The sequence below is a fragment of the Poecilia reticulata genome, chromosome 7, assembly GCF_904066995.2.
Source record: "Poecilia reticulata chromosome 7, P_reticulata-male-v2, whole genome shotgun sequence".
NCBI lineage: Eukaryota > Metazoa > Chordata > Actinopteri > Cyprinodontiformes > Poeciliidae > Poecilia > Poecilia reticulata.
Genome location: NC_088836.1, coordinates 3,822,379 through 3,844,737, shown reverse-complemented (window position 1 = coordinate 3,844,737; position 22,359 = coordinate 3,822,379). Strand labels below are relative to the sequence as shown.

Genomic DNA, 22,359 nt, shown 5'->3' with positions numbered 1-22,359 from the left:
ATAAATGAGGCTGTAGATTTATTTGGAAGTGCTGTGACTGTGCTTCATGTCACAGCGTGTGAGGCAGCAGCTCTGCTTCAGGCTGCTTCCTGTGGAAAACCTGGACAGTTTGGAGACCCGAGCCTCTCAGCTGGACTGCTAAATACATCTGTTTGTCCTGCTTGTCCCTTTCCCTTGTTTTCTTTTTCTTTTTTTCCCTCCATCTCCTTTTCTGTTGTCATTGTCTTTATTCTCTTTCTTTTTAAAATTTTCTTTTCTTTCCATTTTCTCTATTTTTCTTTCAAACTTTGAATCTTTTTTCTTTCCCACTTTTTCTCAATCTTTTTTCTATCGTTCTCCCTTCATTCCCCTTTTTTTATTCCTCTTTCTTTTTCTCTTTTACTCTTTTCTCTATTTGTCTCCCTCTTTCTCATTTCTCTATCTTTTTTCCCCTGCTCTCCCTCCTTCCACCCCCCAGGCTAAGATGCCGTTTGATGCTAACAAGCTGTACTGCAGTGAGATTCTGGCCATATTGCTGCAGAATAATGACGGTAAGTTTTTCTCTGTAAAAGCTCTGCTCTGTTTTTGAACCTCTCAGAATTATTATTCCCTCTTATTATTTTTCTGATGCATTCTCTGTCAGCATCCCCTCATTACACATTCCCATTACCACTCCTCCTATTTATATTCCTTCAAATGTTTTCCTCCCTTCCTTATAAATCTCATTTCCCTCCATTATTTTTTTATTTCACGTTACCTTTCATGTTTTCCGCCATCTTTCTGGGTAGATTTGCTGTCGTTTTCTTCCTTTCTCATGCTTAATAAAATACAAAAAATGTGTGGAGCCACAGACAGCTGCAGGCTGATCGGGTTCCTAGTCCATATCCATCTGCATTTGGAGTCGCACCTCTTTTTACACCAGCTTCTCTTTACTTCAGTCCTGCTGTCTCAGTTATTAGCTGCCTTCTTTGCATTTCAGCATCCACAAAGAAAAAATCAACATCTAAAAAAAAAAAAAGAGCTGAATAAAGACCCGCTGTCACAGATAACGTGATTAATTTGTGTGTGTCTGAGGCAAGAGCAAAGCAAATCATCTCATTTTACATAAAAGTGACACTTTGGCTTCTTGAAATCCTAATTTGCATGTAATTATCATCTATTGTTGTTACATGTGACTTAAAGGACAGCTGTCAAAGTTTAAATGGGAAATTAAAAATATAGATGTTTCAGCTTGCATTTTTGAATCAAGTCCATTGTTTTCTCCACCTTTTCATTTTTTGTTTTGTGTTTTGTATTAAATAAAACTTTTTAAACTTATTTTAGACATATTTTAATCTTTACGTGCATTTTGATTGTAATCTTTCACTTTATTATGTTACTTTTCCCTCAGCTACCAGAGAACTACTGGGGGAAATGGATGGCATTGATGTATTACTGCAGCAGCTCTCTGTAAGACTTTTAGCTGTTTTTTCTTTGACCTTTGACCTTTAGTGTTGTTTAGGTCTTGTTTAACTGTGCAGTTGATTCTAATCAACACATCAGACATATCAGTGTGTTTATGGAACATATTGTTGACTGATCAGTGTAATACAGTGATTTGCAATAGGGTTTGTAAACTTTTTGTAAACAAGAAAATATATATGTTTTTTTTTTAAATTGCATGATCTGGAAAGTGTGGCTTGCATTTCCCCACCCAAGATTTTATGTAGAGGGATTGAATTAAAAGGGGCTCAATGCAAATTAGGGGTGGATGATAAATCAGCCCCGATTTTCTGAATTTTGGATGATTGTCTGTTTCTTAACAGACAATCATCTGTTAAGAAACAGATGTTTCTTAACATCTGTTTCAGATGTTAAGAAACATCTGAAGCAGATGTTTCTTAACATCATCTTCTTCAGATGATTTCTGAACAGAAATCATCTGTTTTTTGTCCACCAAAAATGATTTTGTCCATCAAGACCTCGTGTCTAACAATAGTCACCCCATTTCTGTCACTATATTTGGCAACTTTTCAGACAAAAGAATCTGTATTGTTTAACAATTATGTCCCATTTAAAACTGCAGTGATTTATTTTTCTTTTAAATGAGTTTTGTTATTATTACTACTTTTATTATTATTATTATTATTATTATTATTATTATTATTATTATTATTATTATTATGACATTTTGAATTGATTCTCAGCTTTTCTTTCTAGATGTGCCCAAATCTGCTTCAATTATTATCAGAAACATTTTAAGCATTTTTCTTCCAAAATCAGGCCTGTGAATCCTTTTAAAGGACTTTCCTTTGGTTCGTCTCCCAGGTGTTTAAACGTCACAACCCAAACACAGCCGAGGAGCAGGAGATGATGGAAAACCTCTTTGATGCTCTCTGCTCCTGCCTCATGCTGTCCTCCAACAGGGACCGCTTCCTCAAAGGAGAAGGACTCCAGCTAATGAACCTCATGCTCAGGTAAGGAAGGAACCACCAGAACCTCAGAACCATCTAACATTTTCATGTTTGTACTTTGTGGCCTCATGTCCACAAAACTCTTGACTTCTAATACTGCTCCTCTTCTGGCTTAATCTAGTAAAACGGTAGATTGGATGAAATGCTAAATGCATCACACACTAATTAATGTTACATTTATTTATTCTCTGTTTTTTTTTCTAGTAGAAGTAAAGCAACAGATGGGGTGTTGATTTGTTCTACCTGTCCAGCAGGAGCCGTTTAGTCTCCCCGCTACACATGTAGAAACTGATGCTTTAAGACCTTTTTCAGATTTGTTATTGCTCCAAACACCATCTGGGAAATTTTAGGTTTTTTATATTTTGTGTATTAAATGAATACATTTAAGGACTTTAGATCTTTCCACTTTATCTTTGGGTTCAAAGATAAATAAGTTGAGATGCTGTGGTGCAAAAGAGGAACGAAATACTCTCTTCTGGACCTTTCAGAGCTTTTTCCCCTGTTCTCTTGTTCTACTCTACTGCCTTGCTGCACTCTAACTGTTGATTGATTGGATGAGTGGCAGAGAGCTGACCTTAAACACTCATGCAGACTCACCACATGCATTTATGAAACCTTCACGGCTTCTGCACCTGAGCACTGATGATCACATCACTAGACACACACATTTAAGACAGGGATCAATAACTCATCACGGCAGAATCAGCCCTGTCTTTTTAAACTAGAACATAATAATTTTTGTTGGCGTGATAGAATTTAACCAACAAAAATGGTCCAGCATTTATGGTTAATGTTGGACCTATCGCTGTAATCAGGGACATGGGACAATGTGAGCTTCTCAGAACAATAACAGTAAAATTGTCTGTGTTGTGGCATCATAATAACACAACATTTTAAAAGAAAAATAACAACCAAAGTCATTCCCCATAATTCAAGCAATATCACATATTAAAATGTCAATGTTTCTCATCAGTATATTTGCTCTTATCTGAAGTATGAACAACTATTTTCCATGAAACGTAAAACAATTGAGAGAATAGTATTAGTTAGGTTTACAAACTTTTATAAATTTCTGAAGATTATAGGGAGAAATATCACCTATAATTTTAATAAATATAAATTCACAAAAAAGTGATTTCACGCTACCTACTGCTTGTATAGATCAGATGGAACAGAAACTGGCGACCTGTCCAGGCTGACCCCGCCTCTCGCCCGGAGCATTCGCTGGAGATGGGCACCAGCAACCCTCCTGACCCCATTAGGGACAAGGGTGGATGGAACAGAAACTATTTTTATATATAAATGTGGACAATTAAAACTTACCAAGTATTTGTTTAAATCTCAGGTGGTGTGAGGAAGATTTTAATGCTTAGCGTTGGACTTATGACTTAATGTTTGTTTTGAGGAGACGTTTCAAGTTAAACTTGGATGTTGGATTTGTTGGCGTTAGATTTGGTTTAGTTCAGCCATCTAGGCCAAACAAACCAACTTTTAATATTAGCACATTAAAAACAGCACAACTTTTTAAGGCCTGTTATGACTATGAGACAAGTTTCCCAGAACTTATTTTCTCAGAACATTTATTTACCAAGGCTGCTTGATTTGTTTCTGCGGTCAAGTCCAAAACAGTCAATGATTCTTAGAGGTCAAACCCTCTTCTAGTGATGAAACGTTTAAACACCTGGGAGACGAACCAAAGGAAAGTCCTTTAAAAGGCTTCACAGGCCTGATTTTGGAAGAAAAATGCTTAAAATGTTTCTGATAATAATTGAAGCAGATTTGGGCACATCTAGAAAGAAAAGCTGAGAATCAATTCAAAAAGTCTTAATAATAATAATAATAATAATAATAATAATAGTAAAAGTAGTAATAATAACAAAACTCATTTAAAAGAAAAATGATGAAACTATATCTTGCATTGAATTATGATACATTTTATTTGTAGGCGCCTTTCTGGACACCCAAGGTCACCTTGACATAAAAACAAGCAAATTATAAAATACATAACGGTAATAAAAAACATAAAAACACAAACAAGATTTATAAGACAGTACAAAGATAATTAAAGGTTGTATGCTAGTTCAAACAAATGGGTTTTGAGTTTGGACTTAAAATATTGCAGAGACTCGATGTTCCAGAGATCAGGTGGGAGTGAGTTCCAGAGTTTGGGAGCAGAGCGGCTGAATGCTCTGCTCTCCATAGTGACAAGACGAGCAGGGGGGACGGTGAGACGGACAGAAGAAGAGGACCTGAGGGAATGGGTGGGTGTGGCAATGTGAAGGAGGTCCGAGAGATATGAAGGTGTGAGGTTGTGAACTATTTTAAAAGTTAGAAGTATTTTATAGTTGATGCGATATGTGATTGGAAGCCTGTTGTAAAATAGGTGTGATGAATTAAAGGGGTCTGTGTAATGATACGAGCAGCTGAATTTTGAACCAATTGTAATTTATGCAGAGTTTTCTGTGGCAAACCAAAAAGTAGAGAATTACAATAGTCTAAACGAGATGAGACCAAACTGGACCAGAACAGCAGTGGAGTGCGGAGTGAGAGAAGGACGGAATTACTACAAATTTTGTGGAATTGGGGAACTGTAACAAATATTAAAGTGATTTTTGCTGATATGTATGCTGTAAAATTGTATAGTAATCCTTTTACAGTTGTTAGGGTTGCAACAGTATTAAAACCTATTTGCCTCCTGTCATACTCACATGGCCAATAACTTTCAGCAAATTCTTGCCTCCAAATAGTTGTTACTTTATGATTTATCTGCAGACTGAGTTGCCGTAGCTTCCATGTGGAAGCATCACTCCCCTTGCCTGCCCCAGCCGCCCATCATCTGCAGCGTGTCTGTCTGCAAAACCAGACACAACTGACTGAAATATGTGTCCCTCCTCTGAGATAAACGCTGTCATGTGGAAATGGGGGGAAATGACACTCAGACAGCTACATTTCCTTAGAGGATGTGTAGGATAGAGTGGGAGATGTAAACAGACTAAGGAAAGTTTGCTTCTTCATTCCACCGCATGGCATTGATGCTGGAAACGGTTGAGTGTTTGTTCTGCTGGATATTTGTTTGCCTGATGTTGGTGTCGTGATGGGTTAATAAAAAGCACTGAATATAACCTTTAAAACAAAAAATAAATGTATAATAAGAAGGTGAAGTCAATGGAACACTTTGTAAAACCTCAAAATGATCAACAGGCGGTATTTGCAAGGATTCTACTTGGTACTGAAAAATGTGCATGTGTGTAACTTTATTTAGTATTAAGTTTGGTGTGTTGTGAAATTTAGGACAGGTTCGGAGGAGGTCGGCAATAAAAATGAGTCAACACGCTGGTCTGCTAGAATAAATGTGTCTTTTTATTCCGCCACAGATTACAGCAAAGCCAACACACACAGATACGTGACGCTATACACTTCATCAAGTATACACGCTCTTACCTTTGACACACGAACTGGAGAGCCAACAGTTCAAGTAGAGCAGCGATCAGGTGCGCCGGGCATCCGTACGAAAACCCACAGCAGACTCTACTTGAACTTATCAGCTGTCCCTTTTTATAAGCTTTTACAAACAATCCTACGTGAGAGGAAGGAATGGCCATTTCCTCCACTATCAGGCAGATTCTCCAAGAATAGCGACCACGAACTTCAGAATGCCCTGTCAATTTGTTCATGTGTCAAAACCCTGCGTACGTGCAGCTGTCCACGACTTGAGACGCCAACAATGCTCAGCATGACCTCCGAGCGTGCGACCAACTCAAGTCATGTCCTGCCACACCACCGAAAAACAAACACGTTATACAAGTGTAACATGTTACATGAGTACAGATTATGATGATCAGACTATAAGGTTATACATGATCAAAGAACACACATTTTAATATTCCTATTTCATTTGGAAAACAGAAGAGTTACTAGGAAAAATGTTTGGCTTTGTTGAATCAGCGCAATTAAGGTAATATCTTAAGGAGCTTGTTGAATATTTCAAAATGGAGCTGCATGAAGTGCATTTTGGATCCCACACCAGACTTTGTTTTGACTGTTTTTTTGCCTTTCTATTATGGCCTGCCATCTTTATTTCTGTATCAACTGGCCCTGCTTAATGATGACCAGCGATGCCGTCTGCTGGCTGGCAAACAAACTACAACATTGAAAGAAGTTCTAAGTTACATTATCCATCCATCCATCCATCCATCCATCCATCCATCCATCCATCCATCCATCCATCCATCCATCCATCCATCCATTTTCCGTACATCCTTGTCCCATAGTGGGGTCAGGTGGGTTGCTGGTGCCCATCTCCAGCTAACGTTCTGGGCGAGAGGCAGAGTCACCCTGGGCAGGTTGCCAGTCTGTCGCAGCGATTGGAACTAATTTTATTCTAGTAAAGAATTAATCAACGATATTTTGTAAGCCGATTATTTGCTTGCATCCCTGAAATGAATTAAATTGGGGTTTTTTGAGACGTGCCTGTCAGAACCTCAACATCTTGGTTGAATGAACATGGTTTCTAAATCTTAATCTGCTGGTGGTATGGATAGTTTTTAGATTACCTGTAGCTACTACAGTGCAGTTTTGCACAGCAGTTTGCAGTTTAAGTATATACACTTTTGCATGTTTTTTCTAGGTTTTATTCAAGATTGGCATCTCTGTTATTGGTTCCATTATATAAAAATCCTCTATTATGATTGAACCAAGTACACATGACTGTATCTGGTTGTTAAACTGAACACTTTCTACCAGTTCAGACTTATTTTAGAACTTTTACTAATATACCTTTTTAATGCCATCTTCTCCTCAGAGAGAAGAAAATGTCTCGAACCAGTGCTCTGAAGGTTCTGGACCATGCTATGATTGGGCCCGAGGGAGCAGATAACTGCCATAAATTTGTGGATGTCCTGGGCTTGCGGACCATCTTTCCACTTTTTATGAAAACCCCAAAGAAGATGAAGAAAACCGGTACTTCAGAGAAAGAGCATGAAGGTCAGTCAGTAATTATAGAACGTGGCAGTACTAACATAATTTCTTTACAAGGGCCGCAGCCAGCTGCAAAGCTGCAGCCCAGCTGTGACCTCTTCAAACAGCATGACCCGCTGGGTAAAATGGCAAAGGCTACCATTTTTTTCTCTGGGTCATGTAGATTTCTGTGTATGACTGAGTCCGTAGTTCTTCTCTTATGCAACACTCTGTTTTCTGAGTCATTAAATAAGAGGGAGGAAAAACAAAACAAAAACATTAAAAAGTGAGTCTCGAAAAGAGCAACTTGCCACTATACAGGGTAGGTGAAGGTGCTTGAAATCCTTGAAAATGCTTGAATTTCCATTGGATGTTTTCAGGGTGTGGAAAGTGTTTGGTTTCTGTTTAAAGTCCTTAAAAATGATTGATATTCAAGCTACACCGTTTTGTAATAAAGTGCAATCTAACACTTGAGTGAAAACCTAAATTTGGAAAACATTGTTTATAGTTGAAATCAGATATTTTCATACAGATGATAAAAAGAGACATACATTTTCTCCTCACTGTTTGAAGTTAAATCAGAACAGACTTTATTGTTTTAGGTCTGTTAAAATAACCAAAATTCTTTCTATTTGTTAAATGACAGAAAACGTAGTGAGAACGTTACTTACAGATATTTTTTGTAACCTTACTTGTTTATTGTGTGTTAAGCATTTATCTTAACACTATTTGTTTGGATTGTTTCGATGTAATGGATATTTATTATCCCTAATAGCTTATTGATCTGTGTAATTGAAATAAATGTTAGCTTATATTTTGTACATTAAACAACGTTATTGAAATGGGGGGATTTTCTTTGTTAAAATAGTCTTTTGTTCTCCGACCTGTCCCTATCGGGGGTGTGAGAGAGACGTTTCAAAACATTACATTTTGTTTTATTTTAGTTGATGTTATCCTTGCTGTAGGGTGTATAAGACATAAGGCATGCTTTCTTTTAGTTCTTTGGTTGTGTTTCATCTTCAGAGTGTGGTGCTGGAATAGTTTGAAAACTTAAAAGTGCTTGAATGTTACTGTGGGAAAAGTGAACAAACCCTGATTAAAATGAGTGGATTCTCAGTAGCTGGCCTGAAATCCTGCATTAGGTGCTCTAACCAGTGAATTGCGAAACATTTTATATGACCGCTGCAGTTTTCATCGCATCTTTTTCTGAAATTTAAGTGCAGTAAGTAACAGTGAAAACTCAAATAAACTCTGTCCTATGCCGTCTAAGGAAGCTTGACTGCCTTTTATTTTCATTTAAATATGAAAGCACTCTGCACTTTATCTAAATCTCCACGACCGCACCACATTCTGTCTTATGTTCTAATCACTTATTATTTTGCATAAAATTTTTATTTGTGTTCAAAATTAATCGTGCATAATTTTTTAATGAGCTCAGACCTTGATCTCCGGTATTGAATCACATATTTCATCAGTGGGGGACCCTGAAGCCGAATACTTTAATCTTTTCGATTTAATACGTTTCACTGTTTTAATGATAGTGGATTCTCTGTTAGTTTTTTAATAAATGTTTAACCTGAAATGACTGTTAAAGATTCCATTCAACATAACTATAGTTTTGCAAAGGGTAAAGTTTGAGGGTGTTTTTGGTTTAGCACCGCCTCAGTGCGGTTTGCATGTAGACATAGTGAATATGACTTGTGAAGCTTTAAATTGAGGGTAGAAAAGGGATTTAAACAACTTCAAACATAGTTGTTTATTAGACGGGCCTGAGAGAGTTGAGGCTGATTTACTGAGGTTTTCACACACAACCATCTCTAAGCCTTACAGTTATCAGAAAAGAGAAAATGCAGTTGTATGGCAGAAAATGTGTTGTTGATATCAGAGAGTAATGGAACATGTTGGGATGAAGTAATTGTAAACTAACGATCACTTATTTATAATTTTAATTAGATTTGATATATTTATTTCTTCAATATTATTTTTTATGTCAGTGTTAATGTCATGAGGCTGATGACTCCATGACACTTTCAGTTTGACTCATTAGGATTTGATTAAGAACCAGATTTGTTCTTTGTAATTTCTGTCCAGTAAAACTATTAATCTATAATCAATAGACAGGTCTATATGAAGATATAATCCATGTTTCTGTCTCATATTTTATGGCATTAAAAGGACCTGGAACTTTTATTTTTCCACTGAAAGCTCTGGTTTACACAATAAATGCCATGTGGGTGAAATTGTATGGATGATACTCTGATGTCCCATTCTCCTGAAGGCAGCACAGAGCTGCACCACCAGAAACTGTGAAACACTGAAGAGAAGAAGAGTTAAGAGTAATGTAGTTACAGTTCTATCCATGTTTTAATGTTGCAGCTCAGTCGTTTGCAAATAGTTCAAAGTTTAAACTGTCATGTTGAACATCTTTTATCTGGTCATTTTGTGGAAGATTTAACAACTAGAAAAATGGCAAAAAACAAGAATATTGTTTCCACTGTGATTGGCTGCTGTTAGGCCTACAGATTTTAACTTGAATGTTCATTAAATTTTTCATAGACTCCTGTGAAAATTATTTCTATTCCTATGGAATAGAAATAATTTGTTCTCTGGGAAATTATTTTGATGATAAATACAGAAACAAGCATAAAAATCAAAACATATACAATAGTAATATTAAACAGTAATATTAAAAATAAAACAATAATAAATAATAAAATAATAGTCAGTGCAAAGTAGCCTACAAATTCTTAATTGGGGGCGGTGAGGGACCTGGGATGGGGGCGCTGGCCCGAAAAAGGTTGACAAACTGATTTAGTTGGTGATGTTGCATGTTCTAAATTACTTGCAAAAACAATGACTGAAAGGACTCTTATTTAATGTTGAGGTATTAAATAAGAGTCAAAATGTCTGTAAGGTAAACCTTTAGGGCACCGACATTTTACATTTTGTTTTGAGTTGAAATGTACTGAAGTCTTATTTAAGTTTGAGTGTTTAGCTTGTTAATTGTGTTGTTAGAAGCCATTGTTTGCACTATTCAAAGACACTTTTCATTAAACTGTGGCAATAGCAACGCTATAGTTAATTTCTATCATAACCATAAATTTCAGGCTAAGAATTTATTTTTACTTTAAGCCCTGTGAGAGTATAATGCAGATTGTTGAGTAGGATTTTGGGAAAGCATGAATCTGTCCTATATTTAATCAGTTGTTGTGGTTGTGTTGTAAAACCTAACAGATCTTATAAACAACTTCAACTTAACAGTGTAGGCTTTGAACAATCTTTTGGGATTACAGAATTGCACCTGTTGATATTGCAATGTCTAAAATATAAGTAGGGCTGCACAGTGGTGCAGTTGGTAGAGCTGTTGCCTTGCAGCAAGAAGTTTCTGGGTTCAATTCCCGGCCTGGGGTCTTTCTGCATGGAGTCTCCATGTTCTCCCTGTGCATGGTGGGTTTTCTCCAGGTACTCCGGTTTCCTCCCACGGTCCAAAAACATGACTGTCAGGTTAATTGGCCTCTCCAAATTGCCCCTAGGTGTGAGTGTGTGTGTGCATGGTTGTGTGTCCTGTGTGTCTATGTGTTGCCCTGCGACAGACTGGCGACCTGTCCAGGGTGACCCCGCCTCTCGCCCGAAACGTTGGCTGGAGAGGCACCAGCAACCCTCCCGACCCCACTGAGGGACAAGGGTGCAAGAAGATGGATGGATGGATGGATGGATGGATGGATGGATGGATGGATAAAATATAAGTAGAGATTGAATTCGGTCTCAGTGTTCAATCAATCTAAAAAGCTTAATATGTTAATATTACATAATTCAGATTAATGGCATTACCTATTTTGACCTAAAAGCTTCTCTCCTGCAGAGGGTTACCTCGTTCACAGCAAGGTAACCACAGCCTTGCACTTCGGTCAGCAATGCAGAGTCAAAAACATGAGTGAAAAGATGAACAAGAAGAGACAGACTGGTGAACTTGGAGTCAAATTTTGCTTTAAAAGACGCAGCGGTTAGAGGGGGCACCCCATATTCAGAGCCGATAGACCCCCATGTGGCCATCCCAAGTTTGAGTCTCGTCTTTGGTTCCTGTGGTTCATGTCTATTCTCCGTTAAACACAACATTTAAAGTTTGAATAAAACCAGGATAGTGTGTAGATTACTTATTGCGACGGTGAATTATCCTTCCACCAAAGCACAGCAAGCTTACAGTTAACATTTCTAAATTACATTTGAAACAAAAATACTTCTTTTAACCCTTCCTGAATATGAAAACATGGAAAACTGACTGAGAGTTTTGGTTTGAGATAATTAGATTTTCTTAAGCGTTTTTAGAAACTTGCATTTTACGTTCTAAACTTACAAAGTTAAGCTTAGTGATTAATGTTGATTAATCAGACACATTCTTTTTAATCGATTGAGATCACTAAATACAATCTGAAAAGTGAAATGAATAAACAAGATAAAGCTATGCATTCATTTATCTGCATCTTCACTTCTACAATATGACATCCAGCCCTTTCTCTGCAGTCACTCGCTCCATCACTCTTCCACCTGTCGGTTTGATGTCAGTCCAATCTTGACTGACTTTCCCGTTTGTGCCCCTGAACTTCTCATTCCGGAGTGAGAGATCAGAGGTGCAAACTAGAAGAAAATAAAAATAGGCAGAATCTTTTTCATCTTAGGATTTTTTTTTTCTGTTTGACTACATTCAAAACACGAAACACTTTCCTCTCTTTCTTGTCCGTGTTAATTAAGTTTCATCGGTCTGGCTAGGTTTCTCAGCTCTGCAGAGGAAAACAAATTGTCTGCCTTTGTGTCACTTATCACCCAGAGACTCAGTGAATTAACCTTTGAACCCATTAAGCAGCAAGATGAACAGTATGGAAGATAAACCTGCCTGGCAGTGAAAACCTTTTGCACCCCTGTCTTGTGTGCTGAAGGCTCTGCCAAGGCAGCTGTTGGCAGGCAGGAGATTTGGAAATCCACCCACAGTGAAGTGCACACATCCTCTGGAAGGCAGGCCCAAATACCTTCTTAAGAACTGGTCAAAAATTGCTTTAAATCCAGTGTGTTAGTTGGCGCCATTTATGAAGAAGGAATACATTAGTAGTACCAGTGGTCTAGACTATGAAGGCACTGCAACAAAACAGTCGCATTAATTCCATCTCGGCACTCAAGCAGTGCAGAGTAACAGATACAGACCGGATTCAAAAATAGTAATATCACTGTGCTCAGATAAAAAGTTTGTTAAATTAAATGATGACTTCCAACTCAAATATGCCATTACAATAAATACTTTTATCTGTAAATACTACAGTAAATGGAGTAAATTTATTCTAAACTATTTAGAATCTGGTCATATTATGAAGCTTTCAATTTGTCTCTGAAAGCAAAAAAAAAAAATTGTTTTAGTTGTAGTCTCAATATCTCGATCTGTGTGGCGTAATTATTTAGTAAGATTGTATCACTGTTCTAATAATTATGAGCACTTCAAGTATTTGTATTACTGGCTATTATTTTATGTTCTCTGCAATTAGCAATTTAGCCAGTATAGAATTCTCCATCACATCTCTGCTGGTTTGTCAAAGTGCCATAGGTGTAATGAGATGCTTGTCAAAATGCAAATCATACTGAGTTAACCATCCCTCTCTATAAGCCTACTAAATGAAAATGTCATTAATCAAGTGGTTCTTCTTAATAACACAATAACACTGTAGATTAATTAACTATTGTAAGCTTCTAACAAAAGTAATTAGTAGGCAGGGACCTCTAAGTCCTTCCCCCTTTAGTCTCGTCTTTCTTTCGTATTCATTTAATTGCTCTGTATCATAAACCTCAGTGCAAAGATTGAGCCCTGCAAAGTCCTCTGAAACTGTCTCATTCCAAAAGACCTGAGATCACCAGGCCAGATTAGCATAAATTGAGCATAATTAATAAAAATAATGTATGTGGAAATAAGAAGAAGACAAAACCCCCAACAAATTACATTCAGTCGCTCGTGAGTATTCCTGTCACAATTCTGCTGCTTGTTTCTGGGGTCTCTGTTTATTGGTGTATGTACTTTGTCATTACCACTGAAATGAGATTGTGTGATGGAAATTGGTGCCAGCCGGTTGTAATATTTAGGCGGCTAATGATGCGAGTGAATGTTTGAGGGAACAGAAGTAAACAACTAATTTACATGGCGAGGCACAATAGTCATAGTTCCATCTCCAACTCTGACTCGGAAAGGGGTTTATTTGTTTAGCCGTGTGAATGTTCGCTGCTGTTGGTGTGGAGTGAGGCCACAGAGGCCTTTGTGGTTGATGTGATTTAAATTCTACACAAACAAGCTGCAGATGTCTGTTTTGTGATCTTTCTTTTTCTAATGAACGCTATAAAATAAGTAATGAGTAAGGCATGCAGGCTGACAGACCTGTGTTACACAAAGTGTCATATTTTAAAACTGTCGCAGTTCCTTTGAGTATTTGCATTGAAAGCGAAAGGAAAGGCCCTTCTAATGACAACAGATTGTCTATTAAATCGGCTCGTCATGATGCTCCTACAAATAAAAGCTAAAGTTGTAGGTTCATAGTGAAGTTATAACAGAAATTAAAGAGGTAGTTTTGTTGTTTCTTTTATTTCGTCTCCTTTTAAATGAGCAGTGTTATGTAAAAATCCACTTTGAGCTTTACATCATGTTATAATGTTCCATCACCAAAATCATACCTGGACTGTTACTGATTGTTTCATGCATGTTCGAGAAATTCTGTTATCTCCATGGCAACCATTCAGCTGGGCAAATTGACTTGTTGGCCCTAGCCCCGCCTTTGAGGCTTCGAGGACAAAGCTCCTGATCTGTGGATTTCTGCAGCTCCTCACGAGTTACCTTGAGCCTCTCAACTTCCTCTCTGACTAATGGTGCTGTTGCCTGACTTATTAGGTTGGCAGTTTGGCTGCACCTTCTATTATTAGAGGAGGATAGAATAACTTGGATTGAATATTTTTATTCGCTAGAAGAAATTAAAACCCTGTTTCAGTTTCTTTCCACTTCATTCGTCAAATAAATCCCAAAGTACCGTATTTTCTGGACTATAGAGCGCACCTCACTATAAGCCACACCCACAAAGTAAAAAAAATAAATAAATGGAAATGTACATATATAAGCCACACCAGGCAATAAGCTTCTGGTATCTCCGCCGCTCTCGGTTTTCCACAAGGACGCAGCGTAGGGCTGCATCCTTCATAAATCTGCTATTAAGCCCTGCGTCTCCAACGCTGAATCATGGATTTGTTCATGCCGAGCTTACATGCAGCGGCTATCGGTCTGTACTGCTAGATCAAAAGCCTTCAAATTAAAAGCTGCATGATATGAGTTTGAAAACATTTCTCCTTCTTGCCTGCTGCTAGCATGTGCTTGTTCTAAATGAAAATCAGCACTTCTTTGATTTCCAATTTTGACTTCCAATGATTCACTTCCTGGTGGTTGAAAAAAAATCCACAGAAAAGCCGCACTGGGCTACAAGCCGCATGGTTCAGAGCATGGGAGCCATGCGGCTTACAGCCAATGAAGTTGTTGGTTGTAATGTGACGAAAAACAAAAAGGTCAATGGGTATGAATATTTTTGGCCCCCTCTTTACATTGTTAGGTATTTTACCTCAGTAGGAGAACATGGTGATCGGAATTTAGTAATGAAAAATTAATCACACAGTTCAATCAAAAACTAATCAAACGCATCTCTCACATAATCATTGCCTTCCAGTACTGATTGCCTTTTACCACAGATTCAGATCAGTAACATTCTGCGTGATGCAAATTTGATTGGAATATTTGTTGACAGAGGTATATAATGTAATCCTATTATAAGATTGTTTAGAAGGAAGGCTTTGTTGTTAGATCCTTGTGCAATGATGCATCTTATTAACATCTTGTTCAAGCTTAAAGCTTCCCTGCTGTGAGGATTCATCATGTTTCATCTCCATGAACGTGAATGAAATATGCTGTGGCATATTTATGTGTTCAGTTTTAAAATGTTTAATATTCTGTGCAGAATAGTTAGAAGAAATGTATCCCTCAGTTGGAAACATGAGTTTATTAGCTCAAACTGTTTTATTATGAGCTATATGTAATGTACTGTTGGTTTTTGAAGTAGCACATTACTCATCTGGAATACATTTACAATCTACTTTTTTATTTCCTAAGAATATTTAAACTTCTAACACTAAGGGAATGTAAATTGTGCTAAGAAGACTGAGGCATTTAAATTTTTTCTAAACAGTGTTTAAAGCCAATTGTGTTTGCAACTGTAGACCAGACTACAATATTTCCTTCTTTGAGGAATAAAATATGTATTTTCAGCAGTGCTGTTCTATTGCCAGACCAGGTTTGGTCCAGAAGTTACATCTTAATTATATCTATTAGGTGAGGTTTGTCTCCTACAGCCAGAGTCAGAGAGTGTCCAGATGTTATGCCTTAAAATGTCTGTTTTTCATCTTCCTCCAGTGCGTTCATTGCTGGATTGCAGTGCAGAATGAGAATGTGTGCATACAAACTGCAAGACTAAACTTGTTGTCTCTGCAAACAGAATATCAGCCATCTCATTTATAATTGCTGTTTCATGTGGATTGATAGTTCTGATTACTTGTTGGTGTTTAAAACTAACCTACGACTTGTGGGAAAATTTAGAACCTGTTCATAACCATAAGCCTATTTTAACAAAGTTTATTAAGTCCCACTGCAGTTTTCTATTCAGTCATAGATCTTTAAAAAGACTGACATGAAAATTCAGATCTTGGCCAAAAAGTTGTTAAATATAGCAACAAAGTCACTAAGTTGGCGGCAGTGGTGGGAAGTAACGAAGTACAAGTACTTCATTACTGTACTTAAGTACAATTTTTGTGTATCTGTACTTAAGTAGATTTAATAATGGATACTTTCTACTTTTACTCCACTACATTTTACAGTATCTGTACTTTCTACTTCACTGCATTTCTACAAAACTGTCACGTTACTCATTACATCCAAATCACATTGCGCTTTTTTTCCGTTAATATGTGAAGTTCAGGGACTTAAGATGGCGCCGTAAAATCCAAGCAATAACGTGACTTAGTGTCTGTTGTCACCCATCGACTCCCCCTCTCACTCACACGCGGAGCTCCAAGACTTGCGCAGTGGTTTCCTTTGAGCGGGAGAAGATGTCTGTCTAATCGTCAGTAATATAATAGCGCTGCATAAATCATAAGATATGGCGACATGTAAAATCAACAGCGCTTCGTCCAACTTATAGCGTTACTGATGTGTTGTTAGCAAAGCTAGCTGTACAGAGACATATATGTTGCATCTGCGATGAAAAAACAGTTGCCACTCATGCGCTGAATTATTGTGTGGAGGTGTTGACTGACATGTTGCGTATATGGGACAACGCTGTGACCAAAGTCTGCTATGTAGTGATGTGACATTCACGAACGATCCGATTCTTTTTCACGGATCTTTACTAAGTCCTATAGGACTGAAGCCTCACTGAAAGCCGTTCTTTTGTTCTTGTAATGCTCTGGTACACTACAGTAGCTGTTATTATTTTATTTCCTTAAACAATATAGATTTATTTAATTGGCAAATAAATAAGATTTGAGTTTGGATAATTCAAGCTCGGATTAGAAAAGTCCATCAGGAATATCTCCTGTGGTTTCATATTCTTTTGCATATTTCAATTTTGTGCATGAACAATTTTGGATTTAATATTTAGGGAAAAAAGTAAACTATTTGGTGATCTGTTTTTACAGCCGTCTTTTTCACTTCTGCTGTTTTCAAACTGATAATTTCATTTTTAAAAATCTGAATTTTAGGACAATAATGTTTTTTTTTTGTGCACTGAAGAAAAACACATTTTTCTTGCTTCATTGTATTATAATTCAAACACAATTCCCCCCTCACAGTCGTATTGGTGACATATTTTGTTAGTTTGACCAATTTTATCAGGCCACAAAAAAATGTTTCCCCAGCAGGTACTGCAAGATCTATTTATTAATCAGTTGGATAAGAAATGAGTAAGTTGCCTTTGTGAACACTGAGTTGCGACTGAGTCATTTAATCTCTAATACTTTATTCACCTTTCAGCAAATCAACTTCAACTACATTACTTTTTTATTACCACTTAATCCAAACCAATTTCAAGAAGCCGTTTTATTCATCTTAGATCTTCTCTTTGGTGCCCACAACCCACTCATGCTTCCACTGCTTCACAAACCTCAGTGGAGCAGTTTCTGTGGAGTTTCCAGGTCTTTGGAGAGAACATTCTGCAGCCAGCGATCGATAGCCCCCCTGAGCGGGGCATGGAGGTGCTGACATCAATTACCAGTTGGATCAAGTTGATAAAGTAGTGTCCTTTTGGAAATGGCAGCTGGCCTCCTTGTCTCTTTGCACAAGAAAGATCATGTTCTACAGTAAAATAAGGGGCCCTTTCACCAGGCTGACCTATTCACAACCAAATCACCTTTTTCCCATTTTGCTCTGAAAAAGATTTCTAAAGAGTATCTGAGATGACCTTGAGATTGAGATTCTTTACAAGAGAGTTACCAGGGACCAAAATGTAAACATCCATAGAAGGTACAATATATAATCCCCAATGTGTAATAATGCCGCAGTGTGTAATAGTTTAATAAAATCGGGTTTCAGAATGAAATAAAACATCAATAAAACTTTGATGTAATAACTGGCCTGAAATCCTTGAGCTCATTCTGCAATACTTTCTACTACATATGTAATAACATTACATTTATTACAAAATGCTAAGGTAACACTTTTTTAGAAAGGACAGTGTAATAATTATGTGATAATGCTCCACATTATTATTATAATACTTCTGCTAACGATCATGTTGTAGGTCCTATGTGCATTTAAATATGGAGGACCAAAACCGACATAAGAAATAAAAGCATACATATATATTTAGTTTTCCCTTTTCCTTACGCACGAGTTTCCATCAAGTAATGTATATGTTATCTTTTTTATTTCCCCTAAACATGCATTTTTGTCAAGAAAAATAGATATTTTCCTTTGTCTTTTTTTACTTTTTGCTTTTCTGCTTGCTGTTTTTCCGTTTGCTGTTTTTCTGCTGCATCGTTATGTTAATGAGGAGAGCTGCCTTCTATGTCTACTATTGGCCATTAGAGCCTTGGAACCAACGTCACTGCGTCAGACATTGTGGGGCGTTTAGGTGCAGTCACTCGGTGCCATCTATGCAGGCCACAGACCAAAACAAACTTCATCCCGGTGGTTTTATTGTTACCGACTGCAGTGAAGTGAACCTCCGAGCGCTTGAGGAGGGAGCTCGAGAACGGCTGGCCGAAATTAGCGCTCATAAATCGGATCAACCTTCAGCTAAACGCTGCTTGCTCGGCGGATATTGGAAAATCCAAAATCCAACTTGAAACTAACTTCACTTCACAGTTTGTTTTAGTCTGTGGCCTGCATAGATGGCACCGAGTGACTGACGCAGTGATGTTGGTTCCAAAGCTCTATTGGCCAATAGTAGACATAGGAGGTCATGGAGGGGCTGCTGCCTCTTTATTGCTTATTTAATAAACTCTAAAAAAAAAAAAAAGTGCATCAGACGACATTCTGTTGGCTGGGGCATTTATTGACCTATATGATGGGAATTCTTAGTTTCTAGTCAATATTTAAGCTGCCAAACATTAATCAAAAGCGATCAAGTTGTGATTTCTAGTGGACCAGTGCAGTTCATCTCGGTTGTTTTGAGAGTTTTCTTGGACCAAGTAGAGATTATTTGCCAGTTTGTTCTGGAAATCTTGTTTTCCAGTATTTAGACAGTACTGTGCTGCAGTAGGTTTCCATCATTTGTTCAAGCTTCAAATCCGTTTTTTACTTAAGATAGTGGTATCACTCTCTCTCTCTCTCTGCAAAATCTGTGAATGTCATTTTAATTTCCACCAAGTGTCTGTATTGGAATCAACTGATTACCAAAGTGTGACCTTTTCACGCGCTGCTCAAATAGCAGATGTCCCAGCATGTTATGTTGAGTAATTTTTCTCATATTTGATGCATTGAAAATAATCTCACCAATTAAAGCTAAAAAGTATAATGGAATGCACAATATTTATTCTTGGCTCAAACAAGTCTTGTCCTAGTCTTGTCATCCACTCAGGATTTTTACACTTGAGCCACATTAACCTGGTTTTACACACTGAAACACACACACTCCTAGACCGACGTGTAGGCACACGCTAAAACATTGCAGCCGGAATCAAACCTACAACTTTCCATTGTTTCAGATGGCTGAATAACTTAAATAATAGAGCATAAACAATAAAAATCTTTGATGTTGAGCTCATGTGTCTATTTATTTGAAAATATAGCTGCAAAAAATTTAATTTGAATTGAAAACATTGCTTTTTTATCCATATATTTGTGAATATAATTATAAATATATGATTAAAATGTAATTAATTGTATGTAATTGATTACAAACCCTGCAAATAATTCAATTACATTTTAGTTTTCAATAGAGATGCCCGTTCCAATATTAATATCTGTATTGGTCCTGATGTTGAAAAAAATTCCAGATCAGGCTTTGTGATAATTCAGTTTTGCTCTATGTTTTGTGCTCTGAGCAACGTCATGTCTTATTTATTTGACATTAGTTTAGCTTTCCTAGTTGCTCTTCTGACCCTTTTGAAAAAATGTTTGTAGCACTTTTTACATGTTTAACCGAGGTAGTAAATCTATTGATTTTATCAGTTTATTTATTTTCCATTGGCTGTTATTCTGCTAACTGCACTGACAGATCAAATTAAAGTTGTTTTTCCATCTTAGCTTGTGAAGCTGTTGGTGTGTTTTAGTGAGCTTCACTGGTGAAGAGGTATCAAATAAATTAGTAATTTGGTACATTTTCTCCTGTGTTTAAAAAACACACTTTTTTAAAGACAGTTCAGCTGATTTTATGTATCGGATCGATATCAGCCGATATCGATAAACCTCAGATATCGGTATTGGTGCTGGAAAAACTGGATCGCTGCATTCTTTGGAGCTTAAACAGTATAATTATATTTTGGATGACTTATTTCACAAAACTGTAGGCTTTTGTCTGATGAATGTATTGCATATGTCCCATTATGCGAGTTTTTCCTGATGTTTATTTCTTATGTTACGCCCCCATGGTCTAGGGGTCCAGGGGCAGTAACAAAATGTGTCCAGAGTAACAAGTGGAATGTAAAATAATTACAAAAGAAAGTTTCACAAAACAATACAATTTAACCCAATTGATGCAAAACAAAAGGGATTAACAAACTCAAGAATGTCAAGTACAAATTAAAGTTACAATATGTCCAAACAAGTCAATTCAAAGTAAACTCAAAATAACCCAAATGGGGGGGGGGACACACAAAAAGGGAACACCAAGCCTCCCAAACAAGCTTCTAGCTTGGCGAAGCGATCTAAAGCAGTCAAGCTACTTAGCAGAACAAGCAGAAACAAAATAGTTCAAAACTGCCACAGCAGTTGTACAAAATGGTTCAAAACAAACTGCATAAAGCAGTTGCAAACGCCAAACGTGGGGGACAGCTTCACAAAACTTCTTCCAACTAGCTGCCCCACTGGAGGAATGGGTTCAGGAGCCTTTTATATAGTACAGGTGGGCCTCATCAACGTCTGATTGGCTTGTAATACTCTGCTGGTCCAATGGTGTAGCTGCTCCCCAATCAGGAAGGTGTTGCTCTCATAGCTGAACCTGCAAAAAACGGAGCCTGCACAGCCTCAAAAGGCCAGGGGCCGTAACACGTTTTTACCTCAGGTCTGTGCTTTTAAATCCTCCTGACTGCTGTGTTGTATATTGTTCCAGTGCAATTTCTCCTCCGTTTCTACTCACACTCTTACTCTTGATGGATCTTTGTGTCTTCTGAACCTACCGATGGCAGCAGGTGTTACAGTCTTTAGTTTTCTCAGCTCTCATGTCTTGTGAGTAAAGACGCTGCGGGTCACGGGAGGATTGCACAAAGGAAGCCGACAGCAAACAAGACCCCCTTTTAAAACGCAGAAACGGGATTGATTCATGCACTCCTGTTGCTTAGCAACTGCAAAGCCTCATTGAGAGAGAATATTGACCTCTTGTTGATAAAGTCCAATTACATTTTTCTGCCTTCGCTTTGTATATATCCAGAGATTTTTACAATGTCATCCCCTGACTGCCTCCCTAGTGTGCTCACCACATTTCCATTCAATATCTTGGAGAAATATTGTGCTATGATTGCCACCTGCTCCGGGAGCCGCTGACTAACAGGAGATGTGAATATGATCCTTCTTGAGCATGAGTAACAAGGGGTTTCATTATGTTTGTGTTGCTAATTTAGTCAATTAACATGTCTGCAGATCTTCTGTGCCTTAAATGGCCCCAAAGCTGCCACAGGCATATTTCTATCACCGCAAGAAACATCATTCAGCCTCGGCCAAAACTGCTACACATGTTCCAGCAGGCTCCGAAATAAAAAATGATTTCCAAAATTTAATTTACATTTTCTTGTATTCTTGCTCTAAGCTAGCTCTGTGCTGTAATTTCAAATGATCAGATACTAATCAGGTTGCTGTTTCTCAGGGCTTTAGCTTGTAATGTGCTTTACGTTTTTTTATTTAGTCAGAATTGAAACATATGTTGATTAAAGTTCAAGCACTTTTGTGTTGTGCGCTCATTTCTCTGTAATCTTCTATGTTTTTAGATGTAATTAGCCTCCATACTCTGTTGGTGGGACTTGAGATGCTTGTTGTTCACAGCATTACTTTTAACTCTTCCTCAGAACACGTCTGCTCCGTCATCGCTTCCATGCTGAGAAACCTCAAGTCCCAGCAGAGAACCAGACTCCTCAACAAGTTTACAGAAAACGACTGTGAAAAGGTTGGCTGTTCTCTCGTTGTTTTTGGCTTTTGATTTATTTTTAAATATCTTTCATCCTTACTCCTTCTGTGTTTTTTTGTTTTGGACTCACTTCT

General features: G+C 37.5%; 1 protein-coding gene across 1 annotated transcript in view; it reads left to right on the top strand.

Moving 5' to 3' along the window:
- Window positions 1-22,359, top strand: part of ctnnbl1 (catenin, beta like 1) — an 89,987-nt gene that overhangs the window by 32,878 nt on the left and 34,750 nt on the right. The window contains exons 8-12 of the mRNA XM_081608599.1: window positions 458-530; window positions 1,370-1,428; window positions 2,287-2,435; window positions 7,234-7,415; window positions 22,167-22,264. Coding sequence (XP_081464725.1) covers window positions 458-530; window positions 1,370-1,428; window positions 2,287-2,435; window positions 7,234-7,415; window positions 22,167-22,264 — 561 coding nt within the window. The remainder of the gene's footprint in view (window positions 1-457; window positions 531-1,369; window positions 1,429-2,286; window positions 2,436-7,233; window positions 7,416-22,166; window positions 22,265-22,359) is intronic.